General features: G+C 46.3%; 1 protein-coding gene across 1 annotated transcript in view; it reads right to left on the bottom strand.

The window, feature by feature from the left end:
- Positions 1 to 16,671, bottom strand: part of EFNA5 (ephrin A5) — a 242,458-nt gene that overhangs the window by 5,664 nt on the left and 220,123 nt on the right. The window contains exons 3-4 of the mRNA XM_067568708.1: positions 2,057 to 2,122; positions 1,576 to 1,656 (exon numbers count right to left, since the gene is read on the bottom strand). Coding sequence (XP_067424809.1) covers positions 1,576 to 1,656; positions 2,057 to 2,122 — 147 coding nt within the window. The remainder of the gene's footprint in view (positions 1 to 1,575; positions 1,657 to 2,056; positions 2,123 to 16,671) is intronic.

Here is a 16,671-nt window from a genome sequence, read left to right as displayed (position 1 = left end):
TTGACAATCAGACCTTCTATCTTTACTGTAAGCACTGCTTTGTTACTGGTTTCACTCAGACTGAAGTCTTTGCTGCAAACCATTAACAAAAAGACTGTACATATTTAGCCAGTATTCACTATATTTCATACCAAGAGAAAACGCATAGGGGCTTCTAGATTCCTAGGTTATGTACAGTTAGGGAGATATTGCCTTAATGGTCCCCTCTAGAAGGCGTATGCTAAAATAATAAAACTACAAATTTATTGTGCAAATATACATTGCTTGGAGTCAACATGCATTTAAATTCTCATTTGTTTAGAGAATCTAGGAGGTTCCCAAAATCAACACATTTCAGAAAGCCCTGAATAGCCTCTTGTGTAAAAATAATGAAAGATAGTGTATGTCTACAGGCATATCATTCAGACTGGTAAACTTCTTCAAGTCTTATTTATTTTGCTGCCTAATAACTTATTTCAGTTGAATGTATCACCAAAGATATTCCAGTATAAAACAGAGCAAGAAAAAATTAATTTGTTGCTTCATATCAAAGGGACGTTTCTTTTTCAAGCAACCTAAAAAGAAGAGATTCTTGTAGTATGCTCCCTGAAGTATGCATTAAAAATTGTGCACGTGTCATTTTTTGTATAGCGTGTTTAATGACACATTTTCAAAGAGCAGTGCATTACTATGTGTGTATGTCTCTATACAATACAAATCTAGGCCCCAGTTCTCCAGAGCCTTTACACACATGCTTAATTTTAAACATGAGTAGTCCCATTGAAGTCACTGGGGTTAGTCATTTGCTTAAAGTTAAGCAAGTATCTAAATCTATGCATGAGCTGAGGCATGCACGCACCCACGTACATTTTCAGGGCTGACATAATTTGACTTATTGCTGGCTGTGCACTTGGGCAGGAGGATAAGGAAAATACTTGATGGTATAAGTCTTCTCTCTGTTTTTAAGGCTACCACATTTTCATACAAAGAGAGAGATCAGAAGATTTTAGAATATATTTACTCCTATGTGTGGACCAGAAGGTGACATGATTGTGACATGATTCTCTTGTAAAATTCTTTTATAAAAACTAAATGGGAAAATTTATAACAGCTACGCTTTGCCTAACCAAGTATACAATGAATTATTTAGGAAAATACTAACTTTTATCAATTACATGCATTAGTATTAAATAAGCAGTGACCCAAATCCTTTTAAAATGTGCATACAAACCACATGAAATCAGAGTATTTACAGTCCATATATTTGTTCTCTTTCTAAGACTCTGGACCATTTAGTAGATAGAGTGGTCCGTCAACATGCTGGGGGTCGGGATGGAACAGACAGTGACTTTAAATTCAGGTGCTGCATCTTATTAAACCACATGTCACAAAAAAAGCAACATTTTGCCTCCCATGCATTACACAAGGATACTGGAGGAATGAGGTATACCATAAGCAATATTAGCACTGCTATAATGAGCCAAAGCAGAGCAATTATACCATGCAAAGCATGCGGAGAGAAAGAGAGGAAAAAAAGTACTGAAGCACCAGAGGGATAGACGCATTTGTTAAAAGAGATTCTCTAAGCATACTAACCTGCTGGTTCTAATGAATTTTCTACTTTGTCGTTAACATCGAAAACACGATCATGAACACCTATAGTTTTCATACAGCTGTCTATAACAAAAATAGAGATAACAGCCAAATATGTTAGTGAAACACCCTTAAACTCCCCACTTTCTGTTTTTTTTTTCTCTCTATCTTTTCTCTCTCTGTTTTTTTATATATATATATATTTATATTTTAAAGTCTGCGGCACTTGTCCAAATGCCAGTATAGTCACCCATTTGTACAACAATTAAGAAACAACAAGTTAGCAACTGCTACGTAATAAAACAAAAAGCTTTATGAAGAATGATAAGAAAATATGATGAAAACTGAAACACAAATGTTGCTGTACAGAACAAATACCACACAAGATTTAACAGTAAAAAAAAGGTTTATTGCTGTTTACCAGAACACACAGTAAAGCATGCGCTAGAAAGCCACCCTCTAAAGCTTGATCTAAAGAACTTACTTGCTGGCCGCACAAAGACTTTAAGCTTTAGACAGGATCTCCTTCCATTATCTGGAATTGCAGAAGCTGTAGAAGAAGAGAAAGAGAGAAAAATACAGTTATACTTTATCTTAAAGGCAAATGTCCCACATATTCCTGTTTTCTGAAGGGAATAGACATATTCCAGGCTCTGCCATACCAGGAAAGGAACAAAGTCAAGTACCCGGGTACCCTGGCTATGCAAGAACAAGCAGAAAACTTCAGGCCAGACTATGTGAGACAAACCCCCTGTCAGGAATGGTTTAGTTATTACTTAGTCCTGCCTTGAGTGTAGGGGACTGGACTAGATGACCTATTGAGGTACCTTCCAGTCCAGTCCTACTTCCACGATGCTATGTGCCTATAAAAAAGGGGAGAGACAAAGCACAGGATATTCTTCAAAGTTTCAGTCTCTCCTCCCATCTTTCCAATCCTTATTCTCAACAGCCTATTTAACACTAATTTATACTCCAGGTCCTTACCTTAGAAAATGACACACTACAATATTTTTTCCCAACTCACAATAAAATGGATCCTCTTGAGTTTACCAAAGGAAAAGCTAATCTTGTTATTGGTCAGTTTTAGGATTAGTGCCACAAAATAGGGACCCAAACAGCACAAAATGAAATGGTAGGGAATGACTATTAAAAAAATAGCTATTAGACGAAAATTATGTTAATTTTCGTCTAAGGGAACACAATGCTTCTTATGTTCCTAAAACTTGTCTGCCAGTGATGCTTAAAACTTGACTCCCCATTCTATACAACTAAACTAAAATAGCCAGCCCCTACTTGCCATTCAAATTATATATTTAGAAAGGTAACACCCAAAAAGAAAAATATGAAATCAACAACAGGGCCATAACACTAAATTTCATACTGTGCAAAAGAGTTTTGGGAAGACAATGGTTCGTGTCTACTTGGTTCCCCATGACAAACACAGCTACATACATTTCTGTCATTTAAGGGACTAATCTCTCCTTAAAATGCAGTGACTACTGTAAATTACAAATCCATAAGAGGAAAGTATAGTTCCCTTGAAGTAAATTTTCTACCAGTTTCAAAACATCTTTGGTACCTGCATAAATGTCTGCAATTACAAAACTGTATGCACACCTGTCTCTGTGCATGCAAACAGAGTCAAGTCACCTATGTTAAGCATGCAAATCCCTCACATCCTCATGCAGGACATTCTTCATGTGCAAACACTTTGGGGCACTTTTTTCTGGCCAGAAAAATCAGAGGTTGTAGCTGTAAGTGTAGTCCATATTGTTGAAAAGTATTTTTATTTCAACATACAGAATCCACAATCATTTAAAGAGGTAGGTATTGACTTAGAGCAAGTGATTCTGTGTTCCTGAAATGACAACTCTTGGGAGCTGTCTTGGTTTAGAAGAAGATACTTTGGGAAAAAAGTTATTTTGTTTTCAGTCTGTAGCTGCTTTCTCATCTGTTTTTATTAACTGTGGTGCTCCTCTGCATGACAAATAACTAAAATGATTTACACACAGAGACATGAACTCACACTCTCTCTGAAGTAACAGTGTACTTGAAGTACTCTGAACTAACTTAAAACAACCTCTCATTCCTGGACTCCTTGCTTCCTGAGCTAGCATCAGTGCTTCCATACTGAGAAGAACCAGAAAATTCAGCAAGCAAACAAAAGAATATAAGCAGAACTGGCACTCTGATTCAGCACCCATGGGAAGTGCATGAGAGACTGTCTCCCTCTTTTAATCACAAGACAAAAATATAGAGAAATGATGCTTTCCCCTCTTGTGCACAATGACAAGCAGTTAAGAAGTGCTAACAGCTGGCTTTGCTGAAGTCTCTCACTAAATCAAACTCAGGGTATGTCTACACTGTGGACTGAAGTTGATTTATTTTAAATCAACATTCAGCCGCCGAATTTTAGAAGTCGCAGGAGCGTGATCACACCATGCTCACTGCGTCGGGTATTGTGTCCCCACTAGCCGTGTTTGGGTCAACAATCAAAGCAGTGCACCATGGGCAGCTATCCCACAGTGCAACTAGACGCAAAGGCTTTTGGGAAGGTTGTCGTCCTCCCATGATGCAACGTGCTCCGTACCCCTCTCTTCTTGTCTCAAACAAATGGACAAACAATTTTTTGCACCTTTTTCTAAGCCCTTCAGTCTGTGCCGCGTGCATGCTGTTGCTGGAAAGGCGTGGACCCACTCAGCTGTGCACTATCATTGTGAGCATCACAAATCCCTCACGACTTATCCTGCAGTACTTTCATGGCCGAGGCAGGAGCTGCAGTGTGGAAAATTGCGATGTTACTGAAGCCGCCCTGCTACAAAGCCATAGAGCGAAACAAATCCTGTTTGCTGCAGGCTGTCATGCAGCATCTTCAGTCGGTGGAGCACCAGTTCTGGTCCTGGAACACAAGCTCTGACTGGTGGGATCGCATCGTTATAAAGGTGTGGGATGATGATCAGTGGCTGCCAAACTTTCGTATGCAAAAGACCACTTTCCTTGAACTCTGCACAGAGCTGTTCCCAGCCCTGAAGTGCATGAATGCTCACTTGAGACATGCTCTGACAGTGGAGAAGTGAGTCGGTCTGACAGTGGAGAAGTGAGTCGGTAAATCCACTGTGGGAGCTGCTGTGATGCAAGTGTGCCAGGCCATTAATAGACTTCTGCTAAGAAGGGTAGTGACTTTGGGAAACATGCAGAAGATAGTGGACAGGTTTGTCACAATGAGGTTCCCAAACTGTGGGGATGCGACAGATGGCACGCATATCCCTATCTTAGCACCAGACCACCTTGCCACAGAGTACATAAACCAGAAGGGATACTTTTCAATGGTGTCGCAGGCCCTTGTGGATCACAGGGGATGTGTCACCGACATCAAGGTGGAGTGGTCTGGAAAGGCGTATGACTTGCGCATCTTTAGGAACTCAGGTGTGTTCAAAAAGATACAGATGAGCAATTTCTTCCCTGACCAAAAAATAAATATTGGCGATGTTGAAATGTCAATAGTGATCCTGGGTGATCCTGCCTACCCCTGGCTAATGAAGCCCTGCACCAGGCACCTGGACAGTGAGAAGGAGCGTTTCAATAATAGGCTCAGCAAGTGCAGAATGGTGGTGGACCTCAGTGAACGCAACATCCCAACTGCTCTCTCTCCCTGCAGTGCGCTCCATAATGTTTGTGAAACAAAGGTGGGGGAGTTCCTCCCCAGGGTTGGGTTGTGGAGGCTGATAGGCTGGCCACTAATTTTGAGGAGACAGATTCCAGTGCTATGCTGACAGCCAACTGCGGAGCGCTGCACCTCAGGGAAGCATTGAAAACCCGTTCTTTGAATGAAGCACAGTAATGTATGTCTCTGTCAGTGCTGTGCCTTCTGTTCCCATCCCCCATCCTCGCACCATCGACCTCCTCCCCTTTTTTCCCCACCAGCAATCCCCAAGTTCTCCATGAATAAAGAGAAATGTTTTTTTAAAGCAGTAAAGTTTTATTGGTGATCAGTTACGGGGGAGGGGGAGGGAAGGGGAGGAAGCTAATTTAACATTCTCATAAGGCTGCTTGGGCAGCCTGTGCAAAGTGTGACTATGCAAACAGCAAATCACACACATTCCCAGTTCTTAAAGGGGCCACCGTTTCTTTCTGCTCACCTCCACTGGCATGGAGTGCAGCTTATACGGCACCCTGCTCAACCTCCTCCTAGAGTGCTTGGGGGTGGGTGCTGGGAAACAGCTCGTTGGCTGAGCATTTTGCAGGGGCTGCAGAGGGAATCTGTCAGCTCCACCAGAAGCCTCAGCATCTCAGACTGATCCCTCATAATATGCAACATCTCCTGTTGCATTGCATGCTCCTGCTTCTGTGCTGATTTTCTGTGTTCCATGTCCATGTTTAGTTTTTCTGACAAGGACATCCTCCAGGCTCTGAGCTCTGTGTCAGCAGCTGTGGAGACGTTCATTAGTTCGCTGAACATGTCATCCCGAGGCTTTTTTTCCCCGCTTCTTAATCTCGGAAAGGCACTCTGCGGGAGTGGAAGATGGGGTGAAGGCCAAGGTGTCCATTGTAAGGCAAGCAAAGCTGAGAAAGTTGCCTTTGTTAGCTGACCCCCATGGAGTAAAAGACATATTACAATGTAAAAATAACTCCCTTTCATATTCACAAGGCAAAGCCAGACCCACATTCCAATCTGTACCTATTGCATGGGTCGGAGTGCCGTTCCAGACATGGTAAGTAAGGGGCCTTTGCATCCTTTACAGGGATGTCTGTATAGCACTAATTTTCCCAGTCCACGCATAATCAAGGAGAAGGATCATTAGGCTCCGCTTTACCATCACAAAGACTGGTTTGGGAGGAGTTGATCAAAAGGGATTGGAGGAGAGTGTGGGTGAAGTGTCCCTGAAGAAAAAAAAAAAAGGGGGGGGCACCAGTTCCCTGACCCATAACGCCCATGACAACAATATCATGGCTAGGAATTGTCTGTGTAGGGGCCCAGGGACACCATCCACAGCAGGGGAATAACATGCAGTGACTATATTAGTCGGGTACTGTAAACTTGCGCCACTTTCCCTATGTGACCATGTGTGATATCAGTCTCCTGAGGGTAATGCAGGCGGAAAGGGAAGATTTCCTGCAAGCATCAGGGGACAGGCCTGGTTCTCATGCTGCTATGCTGTTTTCCGCAATGATGCCTGCTCATTTAATAGCAGAGTGGCGGGGAAAAGTGTCCTACCGTGGTGGAAGAAATAAGGCTGCCCTCCCCAGAAACCTGCAAAGGATTGCAGAGTATCTACATGAAAGTTTCCTGGAGATATCCACAGAGGATTCTTGGAGCATCCCTGTGCACATAATCTGTTCAGGAGGTAACCCTCTGCTGAACTTTACCAGTCACCAGGAAACCCACCCCACAAAAACACAAACTCCTTTTTCCTCAAAAATAAGAAGCTGGGCTGGGGACATGACCACAGAAATGCAATTTGCTATACACAAATGTGCCTTCCCCAGCATCTCGCTCTGTAATGCTGTCCTGTTCCCGGCTCTGCTGCTCTGGGGTAACAAAAAGATCCTGGCTCTCTGGGAGAATGATACCTCGCTCTCCTGCACCCTGTTCTCCTCCTCCTCCTCGTCCACAGAGTCCTCATCATTCATCCTGGACTGGGATTCTTCGGAGGTATCAATGTTGTGCGGTGGCACAGTGGTGGGGTCACCGCCGAGAATGGCATGAAGCTCCTCATAAAAGCAGCACGTCTTCAGTGAAGAGCCAGAACAACTGTTCGCCACCCTAGTTTTCTGATACGCCTGCCTCAGCGCTTTGATTTTAACGCGGCATTGCTGCGTGTCCCTGTTGTGGCCCTTCTCCACCATGCCACACGATATCTTCTCATAGATATCTAAATTTCATTTGCTGGCTCAGAGCTGAGCCAGAACAGACTCTTCGCCCCACAGGCTGATGAGATCCAAGACCTCAGATTGACTATACTGGAGCGTGCTTGGGGTGTGCAGTCACCATGAGCAGTTCATCTATAAAGCTCTCTCCACGCGGACCAAACAGAAAATGGGCATTCAAAATTTCCCAGGGCTTGAGGGGAGGAGCTATTTCCTGTTTACGTGGGCATGGTGCAGCAAAGTGCTAATGTCCAGAGCGGTCAAAACAGAGCATTATGGGACACCTCCCGGAGCTCAATGACTTCGATTCACGTAGTAATCTGCCTACACTGACACCCGTTCCACCCACAGAATTTGACTTCAGCGATATTCCATTTGCGGAGGTGGTTTTATTAAGTCGAATTTTATCATGATTTAGGTCAGCAGAACCGACATGCCAGTGGAGATGCATACTTTAGGTGGGTCGACGTAAGCCATGTCACATCAACCTCCATTGTCAGTGTAGACCAAACCTCAGAAAAACTCCCTCTGCTGACATATACAGTAACTGGGGTGTTATTTAGGGCACAATACTTGCATTCTGTGGTTACAGCCAGGAAACTATGTCCTTCCTGTGGCCCTACAATTGTATACATATAACTACTAAATACTTTGCTTAGACTGCACAGGTAGTCATGGATTACTTATAGAAAAAATGCTATATCTATTACTGCATTACAAATATAGAAGTTGTGATACCATTCTACAAATAACCATTTCCACTGCTAGCCTAAGCAGAGACCAACACATACTTGATTCATCACTTACAGTTCTATCTTGTGCAGAAAATGATTTTAGAAATGATCCTGCAAGATACATACACTTATTCAAAGGCAGAATCTAGCCTTTACATTTAAAATCTGGAAACTGTTACTCAGTTTCATAAATGAGATTGCAAGAGCTTATTGTTATTTATTAGAGCACTTTGTTAACTGTGATGAAAGTAGTCCTGTGATAAATAGGATTAATTAATATTTTATCTGGGAAAAGAGAAAAGTGATGCTTTGAACACACCTACTATGTTGATTATACCCTGCATTGCCACAGCTAGAAGCAAATCCTACATAGACAATTATTATTTGATGGTCTGTGTTCTTTTGAAGAACAATTTTATCCTGTCTAGCCCTCCTTCCTCACCAAAGCCTCACCAATGGTAACATGGGTGAGGTAAACAATTTTCCATACCACCAGCTGATTGATATTTCTATGATAAAAGTTCAATGACTATAATGAAACACATTAAATTCTCCCTCGCAGGAACAGATGCATGCTTTGATGATAGACATGAGGTAAGGGCTGTTTTTCCCCCCTCCAAAGGAGGTCCTTTATTTTGTATGCCTTCAGTAAAACAAATGCAGAATACTTCTCATTCACCATAACGTTTTATTACCTCAGGAGGAAAAAAATTCAAGTGAGTCATTGTTCTGCTCTTACATCTGCCTGAACTACCAAGAACAAGGTGATTAAGGGACATATTGTAATCTCTCTGCACTTCCTGAGAAATTAAGAATTGCCTGCCAAGCTGGGCTATTGCAATCAATTTTTATTTCTTCTCTGGATACAACCATCTTAAAGAAAACAAAAACAAAAGAAACCCAAAAAACCCCAATGACCAGCTAGTTTACACTTTAGATCCAGATGTATAATTCACAGGATGGACTTTATGGTGGCTCCTATCATCTGTCCTCTATACAAACTGCAGCAGGCCTCCAAATACCATTGTGTCCTCCAAGACCTGTTTCCTTCTTCTTACCCTGAAATGGTTTGCCCACTCATCCCATAAAACTCAGTTACTTTGGGATTATCTTAATCCTTTCATCAGGACTCAAAATGTGGGCTGAGATGGTAACACACACTGAGATGCCCTTTGGGGGACTGTTTTCTTGACTGACTGTTTTTGGATCCTCTCTTTCTGAATGGTGAATATTAGGCATATTGCTGACTTTGTCTTGACTAGGAAACACTCTCAGAGTTTTTAGGTTGAGTTTAGTTAACACTTGCTAACTAAATATGATCCAAACTTAACCTGTTTCCCAATGCAAATGCATGTACCACACTGTAGCTCAATTTAGCTAGTTGAGTAGCATAGGCTCCCACCCTGCTGTTTGCAAGTAGCTTTGAGAGCTTTTAGCCTTACATAACCCTCCATTCTCAGGGTGACTTAGAAGTAGGCATTGTGAATCACAGTGAAGAAATACCGCCATTGTGACCAAAGATTACAGCAGAGGAGGAGAAGTTGCATGACACATACTGCTGAGATTAAAGTCTAAATACGCTCTTTCTAAATCCTTACAAAGATACCTGCCATTCAGAATTTAGAATAACTTTCATGGGCAAGGAGGAATAATATTTCAGCTAGGACCCCAATGAAGTTATAATCTAAGAATGCCTCAATAAACCCAATAAGTTAGCAATCCCTAAAACTCCAGGTGGGAAGCTGTAGGCACTGGTGATCAGGATTAACCAAAAAACTCTGTTGCATCAGGATTAATATATTTGGAAAGACCCACTGTTTGACTTCCACACCTAAGTGAGGAGAGAAGTGAGGTCAGCCTGCTACTGGAATGACCACTGCCTGGTCTTTTGTATATTTTCCTGGCCATTTTTACTTTTCAGGGGAAAGTGGAAAAACTGGAGGCAGATCAGGGCAAACTTCAAAGAGACTCTTGTGTTTACTTGTGGATGACGATGAAACAAGCAGAATCTGTGAACTCTGCAAAAGGAGAAAACCATTCAGTTGGCATCTATAGTATACCTTCAGAGCTGGAGTTATGAGGGAAGCCCACGTTGGGACCCCCAGAATGGCTCAGGAGATTCCCGTTATGGGGAGGAAGATCTGCTGCAGACCGTTTTCCTAGGATAGAGCAGGAACGCTGCCCTAGAAATTATCCCAGGCTGCAGTCACCGGACCGACCTGCATCGAGGCAGAGAGCGAAGTCGCCCGCCCAACACCAATCTCAACCCCCCGGCACCAGGTGAGGTCCCTCCCACTGCTCCAGCAATGAAGAGTTCGCCTACAAGGGCGGCGCTGATCCTGGTCACCGGAGACAGTCTCGGTGCCAAGGAATTTGCTGGGCGATGCCGAACCCGGTTTCCGGAGACAGACTCGGCACCGAGGATTCGCCCTCACACCGAGGCTGCACCAAACTCAGTGGTCGGAGACAGACTTGGCATGGAGGAGTTTGCCCTGCACCAAGGGTGGGCAGAGCCCGGTTGCCGGGGTTTGACTCCACGCCGAGATGCATGCAGAGTGCAAAGTCCTTGGTACTGGGATGACACTCGGGTCAGCCCAGCTCGCTGGAGCGTTGTCCGTACACCTGCTCCAGTCGCGGCACCCACAACGAACTGGTAGTCAAGGTCGTTGACGTCGAGGGGTTGCTCTGGAGCGACGGTACTGCACAGTGAGAGCCCTTGGGGCAGCCCTAGATGTGGTCTTTTGACGGTGCCTCAGTGTCCCTTTGGGGATGTAGTACCTGGGGAAGCCACCACCAACGAAAGGCGCTAGAGCTCCAGGCGGATAGCCTCAGAGGCAATGGTCACCCCAATGGCTGCATGGAGGTCTAGAGGGTTTCCCGGTGAGGAGGAGGGGGGCACAGTCTGTCAACCCCTCGGGGATGCAATCAGTGCCTCAGGTACAGGGAAAGGGCCACCATTCACCTTTGGATGACGACTCGGTCCCACGGGCAGGGACTCCTGTGCGGACAGCCTGTCAGCGGGAAGAGGTGCTGCAGCCTGCAGAGCCCTTCTCCATTCCCCCCCTCCCTTCCTGCCAGATGAAGCACGCTCCCAAGCCCTGGTTGATTCTAGGGCACACTGGGAACTGCTCAAGAGGTGGCCTCCACCTTGAGGCTGGAGGCAAAGGACCAAAAGGGGTGTCAGACAATCTTTAATGTGCTGCCAGTGGGCTCCACAGTGTGGTAGCCCTCCTGGTCTACAAAGGGGCGCTCAACATAGCGACGGTCTTGTGGCAAACCCCCTCCTCCATAGCCTGATGCCTAAATGAGCTGAGAAGAGTATTACACCCCAGCCAAGGAGTTTGAATACTGTTCACCACCGCACTCCAGATCTCTGGTGGTGGTTGTCACCAACCGCAGGGATGGGCAGGGCAGCTGGGCTCTACTCCAGAGAACAAGGGTGACTGCAAGCCAGACTTGTTTGGAGGAAAATTTTATTCAATAGCACTACCAGCAAGTGGAAGGTGAGCCCTCAGGGGACTCAGTGAGTTGCTTTGCTGGGGCTCTGCCTGGAAGCAGGTGCTGAACCTGTATACCATTGCAGAAGAGGGTACCACGAGAGCTAGAGCAGTGCTACAGGCATCCTCTGTGGCTTCTGATTCGGTGGACAGAGCTATTCCCCCCCGTCATCAGCATGCCCAGAGGTTAGTGGCTGCAATCCCGGGCTGTCCCAAAAAGGTCCAGCAGCCCAGCCGGGGCCCTTCCTTGGACGAGTCAGCCATCTCTTTGGTTTGGATAGAGGCGAAGCTGCATGGTCTCAAGGACTCCAAGACCACACTCTGTTCCCTGGGCTGCTACACGCCACAGACCTTTAGGTATCAGGCAGGTCCCCAGGGACAGCAGCAGCAGGCATCATGGCCGTCTGGTGACCTACGGGCAATGGGACAGAGTCAGGGGTCTAGGAGACACCATCCGCCCTGAGTGGCTCCTTAGGCCCTCAGTAAGGGTCCTCTCGGCGATAGGGCAATCGGAAAAGGCCCTTTCTGACGGTGCATGCAAGGGCAGCACCCTAGCCTATACCCTCCTTCAGGTTCATGAGCCAGAATGCCATCAGACCACTGGGTCCTTGATACAGTTTGGTGAGCTAGGTCCCCCGCTCGTCTCCTCTCCCCACCCCCCCCCTTCCTCCCTCTCAGTGGCAATTCCACATCCAAGAGTTTGAGGCCGCCTCAGCCTGGAGCAGTGGGAAAGGTCCCACAGAGCATGGCGGAAGAGGTACTACTCGAGGTACTTCCTCATCCCCTTCAAAAAAAAAAAAAAAAAGAGGGGGGTGGGGGGCATTTAAGGACGATGGCAGACCTATGTTGTCTCACAAATGCCAAACGAAGGACTCAAGTCTAGCATGGTCTCCCCAGCTCCAATATTGGAAACAGAAGCCTGATATGCCGCCCTGGATGTCAGGGACGCATATCTTCAAAGCTTCCTTCACTTTGCAGGGGTTGGCTCCCTCTAACGCTTTACCCCGTGGCCTGTTACTCGGCCCCAAAGGTGTTTACTGAAGGCCTGGCAGTGATAGCTGCATGCTTGGGGGTGCACGATTCGCCCAGGCAGGTCCAGGTCTCAAGTCCAGAGCGCTGTGAGCCAGACAGGCACCACTTGTGGCTGGTGGGTCCTGCTGGTAAACACACAGAAGTTCACATTAACTCAGGTGCAGCCTACAGAATGCATCGGTGTGACCAGTTGCTTCCCGGACCAGACCTTCTTGCCCCAGCCATGCTGTTAGACAGTGTCCCTGAGGATGGTCCACCTGTACAAATACCCTACGACAACAGCCAAACATTGACAGCTGATTGGTCACAGGGTGGCTTGCACCTATGTGGTGAGGCTAGCTAGCCTGATGCTTAGGCTGCTTCAGTCACATCTCCGGGATGCAGTCTGAGCAGGTAGCTTCTGCACTGGGAGGCTACAGTCCCCTCTCCTCCCCTCCCACCCCCTCTGCCTCCCTCCCTCCCAAAAAACCAAAAAAAAAACCCAACAGCAGCAAGCCCTAGCCTCCCTAGACTGGTGAACGACTCCTCGGGATGTGTGAAAGGGCATTCTATTCATGGAACAGGCTCCTTCAGTTACCCTGATATCGGCCACCTCAAGCAGAGGGTAAAGTGTCATATCAGCGCGGACCTCGGCTCACAAGGCATCTAGCCAAGGGAGGAGAGGCGTCAGCACACCGATGTGAATACACGCGAAACGCTCGCAGGGCTTGCGGAATGTTCCTCCACGTTATTGAGGGCAGGGCGGTACAGGTGCTGACAGACAGTGCAGCGACCATGTACTACATCGACAGGCAGGAGGAAGCCCATTCGTCAGCCTTATGAAGGGAAGCTATCGGTCCTTAGGACCTGGCGGTGATCATCTCCCGGGGGTGATGAACGACGAGGCAGACTGCGTCAAGGGGTCGCTCTTCCTCACCACGATGGGTCGCTGCGCCCACAAAGTGCATCTACAACCGTCTGGAAGGGGGGTTTCCCCAAGGGGAATCTGTCTGTATCGGACTGGAACATGAGGTGTCCACAGTGCTGCTCTTTCCGTGGTCAAGGGGTGGGAGCGATCGTCAATGCCATCCGTCTGTAGCGGTCAGAGAGTTTCATATTCACTTCCTGCCTTTCCCCTCTTGCATACAGTCCTGCTAAAGACGAGGAGGGGTTAAACAGATGCCATCTCGATTGTTCAACGCCAGCATGGGTTGAGCATACTGCTGGATTTCTCGATCACCCACCTCAGGAGCCTCCAAGTCAGCGCGATCCCAGCTCCCAGGATCACAGTCACCTACGGTGCCCAGACCTGGTCCCTTGAAGTGTCAAGAAGTGATGGATTGGTGGCTGAGAGGCGACGAGCAAGCTGCTCAGAACAAGTCCAGTGAGTCCTGCTGGGTAACAAGAAGCCCTCCACGCAGGTCGTGTACCAGGTTAAGTGGAAGTGGCTGTTGCCTGCCGGGAGGAATCCCGGGGTATTCTGCCCAGCCTCTTGCCAGTGCAAGCGATCCGGGAAATGCTTGCCACAGTTAAAGCTCCAGGGACTGACTGTGGCCTCCCTGAAGGCCCACCTAGCAGCCATATCAGTCTTCCATCAGTCGCTGCAGGGGGATTGCTGTTCTCCCGTCTGATGTTGGTTCGGTTCCTGAAGGGGGTGGGAGGCTCTATCCGTAGGTCCGCAACCAGTATCTCCATGGGATCTCGACCTGGTCCTTTCTCGGCCCACGGGCCCCCCCACAGAATCATGCCCTCTACTCAGGCCTTCCAGGAAGGTGGCCTTCCTGGGGGGTTTACCTCGGCAAGGAAGGTCTCCAGGATCAGGACTCTGACCTTGGAGCTCCCCCATCATACTGTAGCCTGTAAGATAAGTTGAGACTGCACCGGGCCTTCCGGTCCAAAGTGGTTTCCCAGTTTCACTGTGACCAGCATATATTCTCCCTACTTTTTCCCCGAACCACATGGTTCGGAGGAGAAGAGAAGGCGGAACTCGTTAAAAATGTGAGAGGCGCCCTGGCTTATACATCAGATGTACGAGGCCGTTCTGGAGAGCGATGCAGCTCTTCGTTGCAGCAGCCAACTGGATGACAGGTTCACCAGTCTCCACTCGGTGCATTTTCCTTGTGAATAACTTCCTGCATCGTGTTCGGCTACGAGCAGTTGAAGGTGCCGCTTCCGGGCGCCACCACAGTTCACTCAACAGAGCTCAAGCTCCATCTACAGCCTTCCTAGCAGAAGTGCCAGGGCAGGGCATCTGCAGAGCAGCAGCCAGGCTGGCGGTACATACCTTCACTTCCCACCACACCTCTGCCCAATGGGTGCGGGAAGACGCGGGCTTCAGCAGAGCTGGGCTGCAGGCAGCTCACTGCTAACTCCGGCCCACCTCCAAGGTACTGCTTGTTAGTCACCTATAGTGGAATGGACATGAGCACACACTCGAAGAAAACAAGGTTTCTTACCAGTAACTGATGTTCAAGATGTGTTGCTCATATCCATTCCACAACCTACCCCCCGTCCCCGCCACCGGAGTTGGCGGAAAGAAGGAACTGAGGGGGCGTAGGGCCGGCAGCGCCTCATATACGCGGGATGTGCGCGGGACTCCAGGGGCACTGGAGCCGGTCCTACAGGATCTGCTAAGGGGAAAAAGGTTCCAGTAGCCGTGCATGGAGGTGTGCACACACCTATAATGGAATGGACATGAGCAACACATCTCAAAGAACATCAGTTACTGGTAAGTAACCTTGTTTTTCATCTCTCAGGCCTTGTTATAGGTCTTTTCTATTTGTACTACCAAAGATGTACAAATAGAGGCCAGTCCCAAGAGTAAGAAGCCTCTGATGCTAATGGAATCTATCCTAAGCAATGCACTCCATTCCAAATGGCAAAATTCCTGGTGGAGAAAAATGCTCAAAGAAAAAAATCCCTTGAAAAAGGATCTCTTGCAAAGAGCAGAAGTAGTTGTATCTTCTCTTCTTCATGTAGGGTGAGAAAATGGGGAGAGTTTGCCAATTCAATAAATGTCAGCAAGAAGAGTTCTGATTTAAAAAAAATAAAATAAAAAGGAGGAACCAGCAGTTACCAACCAGCTCTTTTGATTTTATTGCAACTCTCACAATACTTGGTGTTTTTCTCTCCAGTAACTACATGGTAATCTCAGTTTGCATTTTGGGGGGGAGGGGGGGGGGAGAGAGAGGAGAGTGTTTTTACCTTTGGTTGCAGAGAAATGCTTGAAAATACGAAGCAAGTGTACCACAAGGGCCCCAAAGACATGAAGCACATAAAAAGAGCCAATAGCTTGGTCAATTTGTTTTCTGTTTTTTTAAATTTTGGATTTCTAATATAATTTCCTCATTCTGGGGGCTATGACTCTTGATTTCTGAATGCTTGTGGTCGGCAAAACTAATTTTACCTCCTTTCAGCTACACTAGACACAAATATTCATGTGACTTCTATCCACACCTTTATCCAACATGGGACATGAAATTACACCCCATAATGACAGAACGGATAAGAAAACGTCTCCTATGTATCATTTGGTTGTTTTTATGCCTTATATCTAAAATTAAAGGAATGAGAAAAGATTCCACACTCTCAGCATCTAGAACCAAACCACAATACACTCTCTGCATGTTTGCTAGCCATACCTTCTTTTTCACCCTTTGGCAACGACTAAAATTATTGTCTCTGAAAACAATAGTTAAAACTACATATGCCTGTGTGTGTATATACATACATAAATGCACACAAACACCCATTTGTGTTCATACTGCCTTAAATAGAAAAAAAACCCAAACAACTTCCATTCCCCAACTGAGAAATTCAATCAGATCATATTACACAATGGATAGAATTTACTGGATACAATCATATAACAGATATAATAGGACAGCTTAAATCCTAGTTGGCCAAGGTAATCTTATCAGAGTTACTTTAGACCTGCAGTAAAGTCACAGAACGACAACAAATAGCAACAGGCACCAAAACATTTCTTC

Source organism: Emydura macquarii, unplaced genomic scaffold (genome assembly GCF_026122565.2).
Source record: "Emydura macquarii macquarii isolate MOO-44397 ecotype Brisbane River unplaced genomic scaffold, CSIRO-AGI_Emac_v2 contig_2897, whole genome shotgun sequence".
Lineage (NCBI taxonomy): Eukaryota > Metazoa > Chordata > Testudines > Chelidae > Emydura > Emydura macquarii.
Note: the sequence above shows the minus strand (reverse complement) of the source record. Positions and strands in the feature narration are given on the sequence as shown.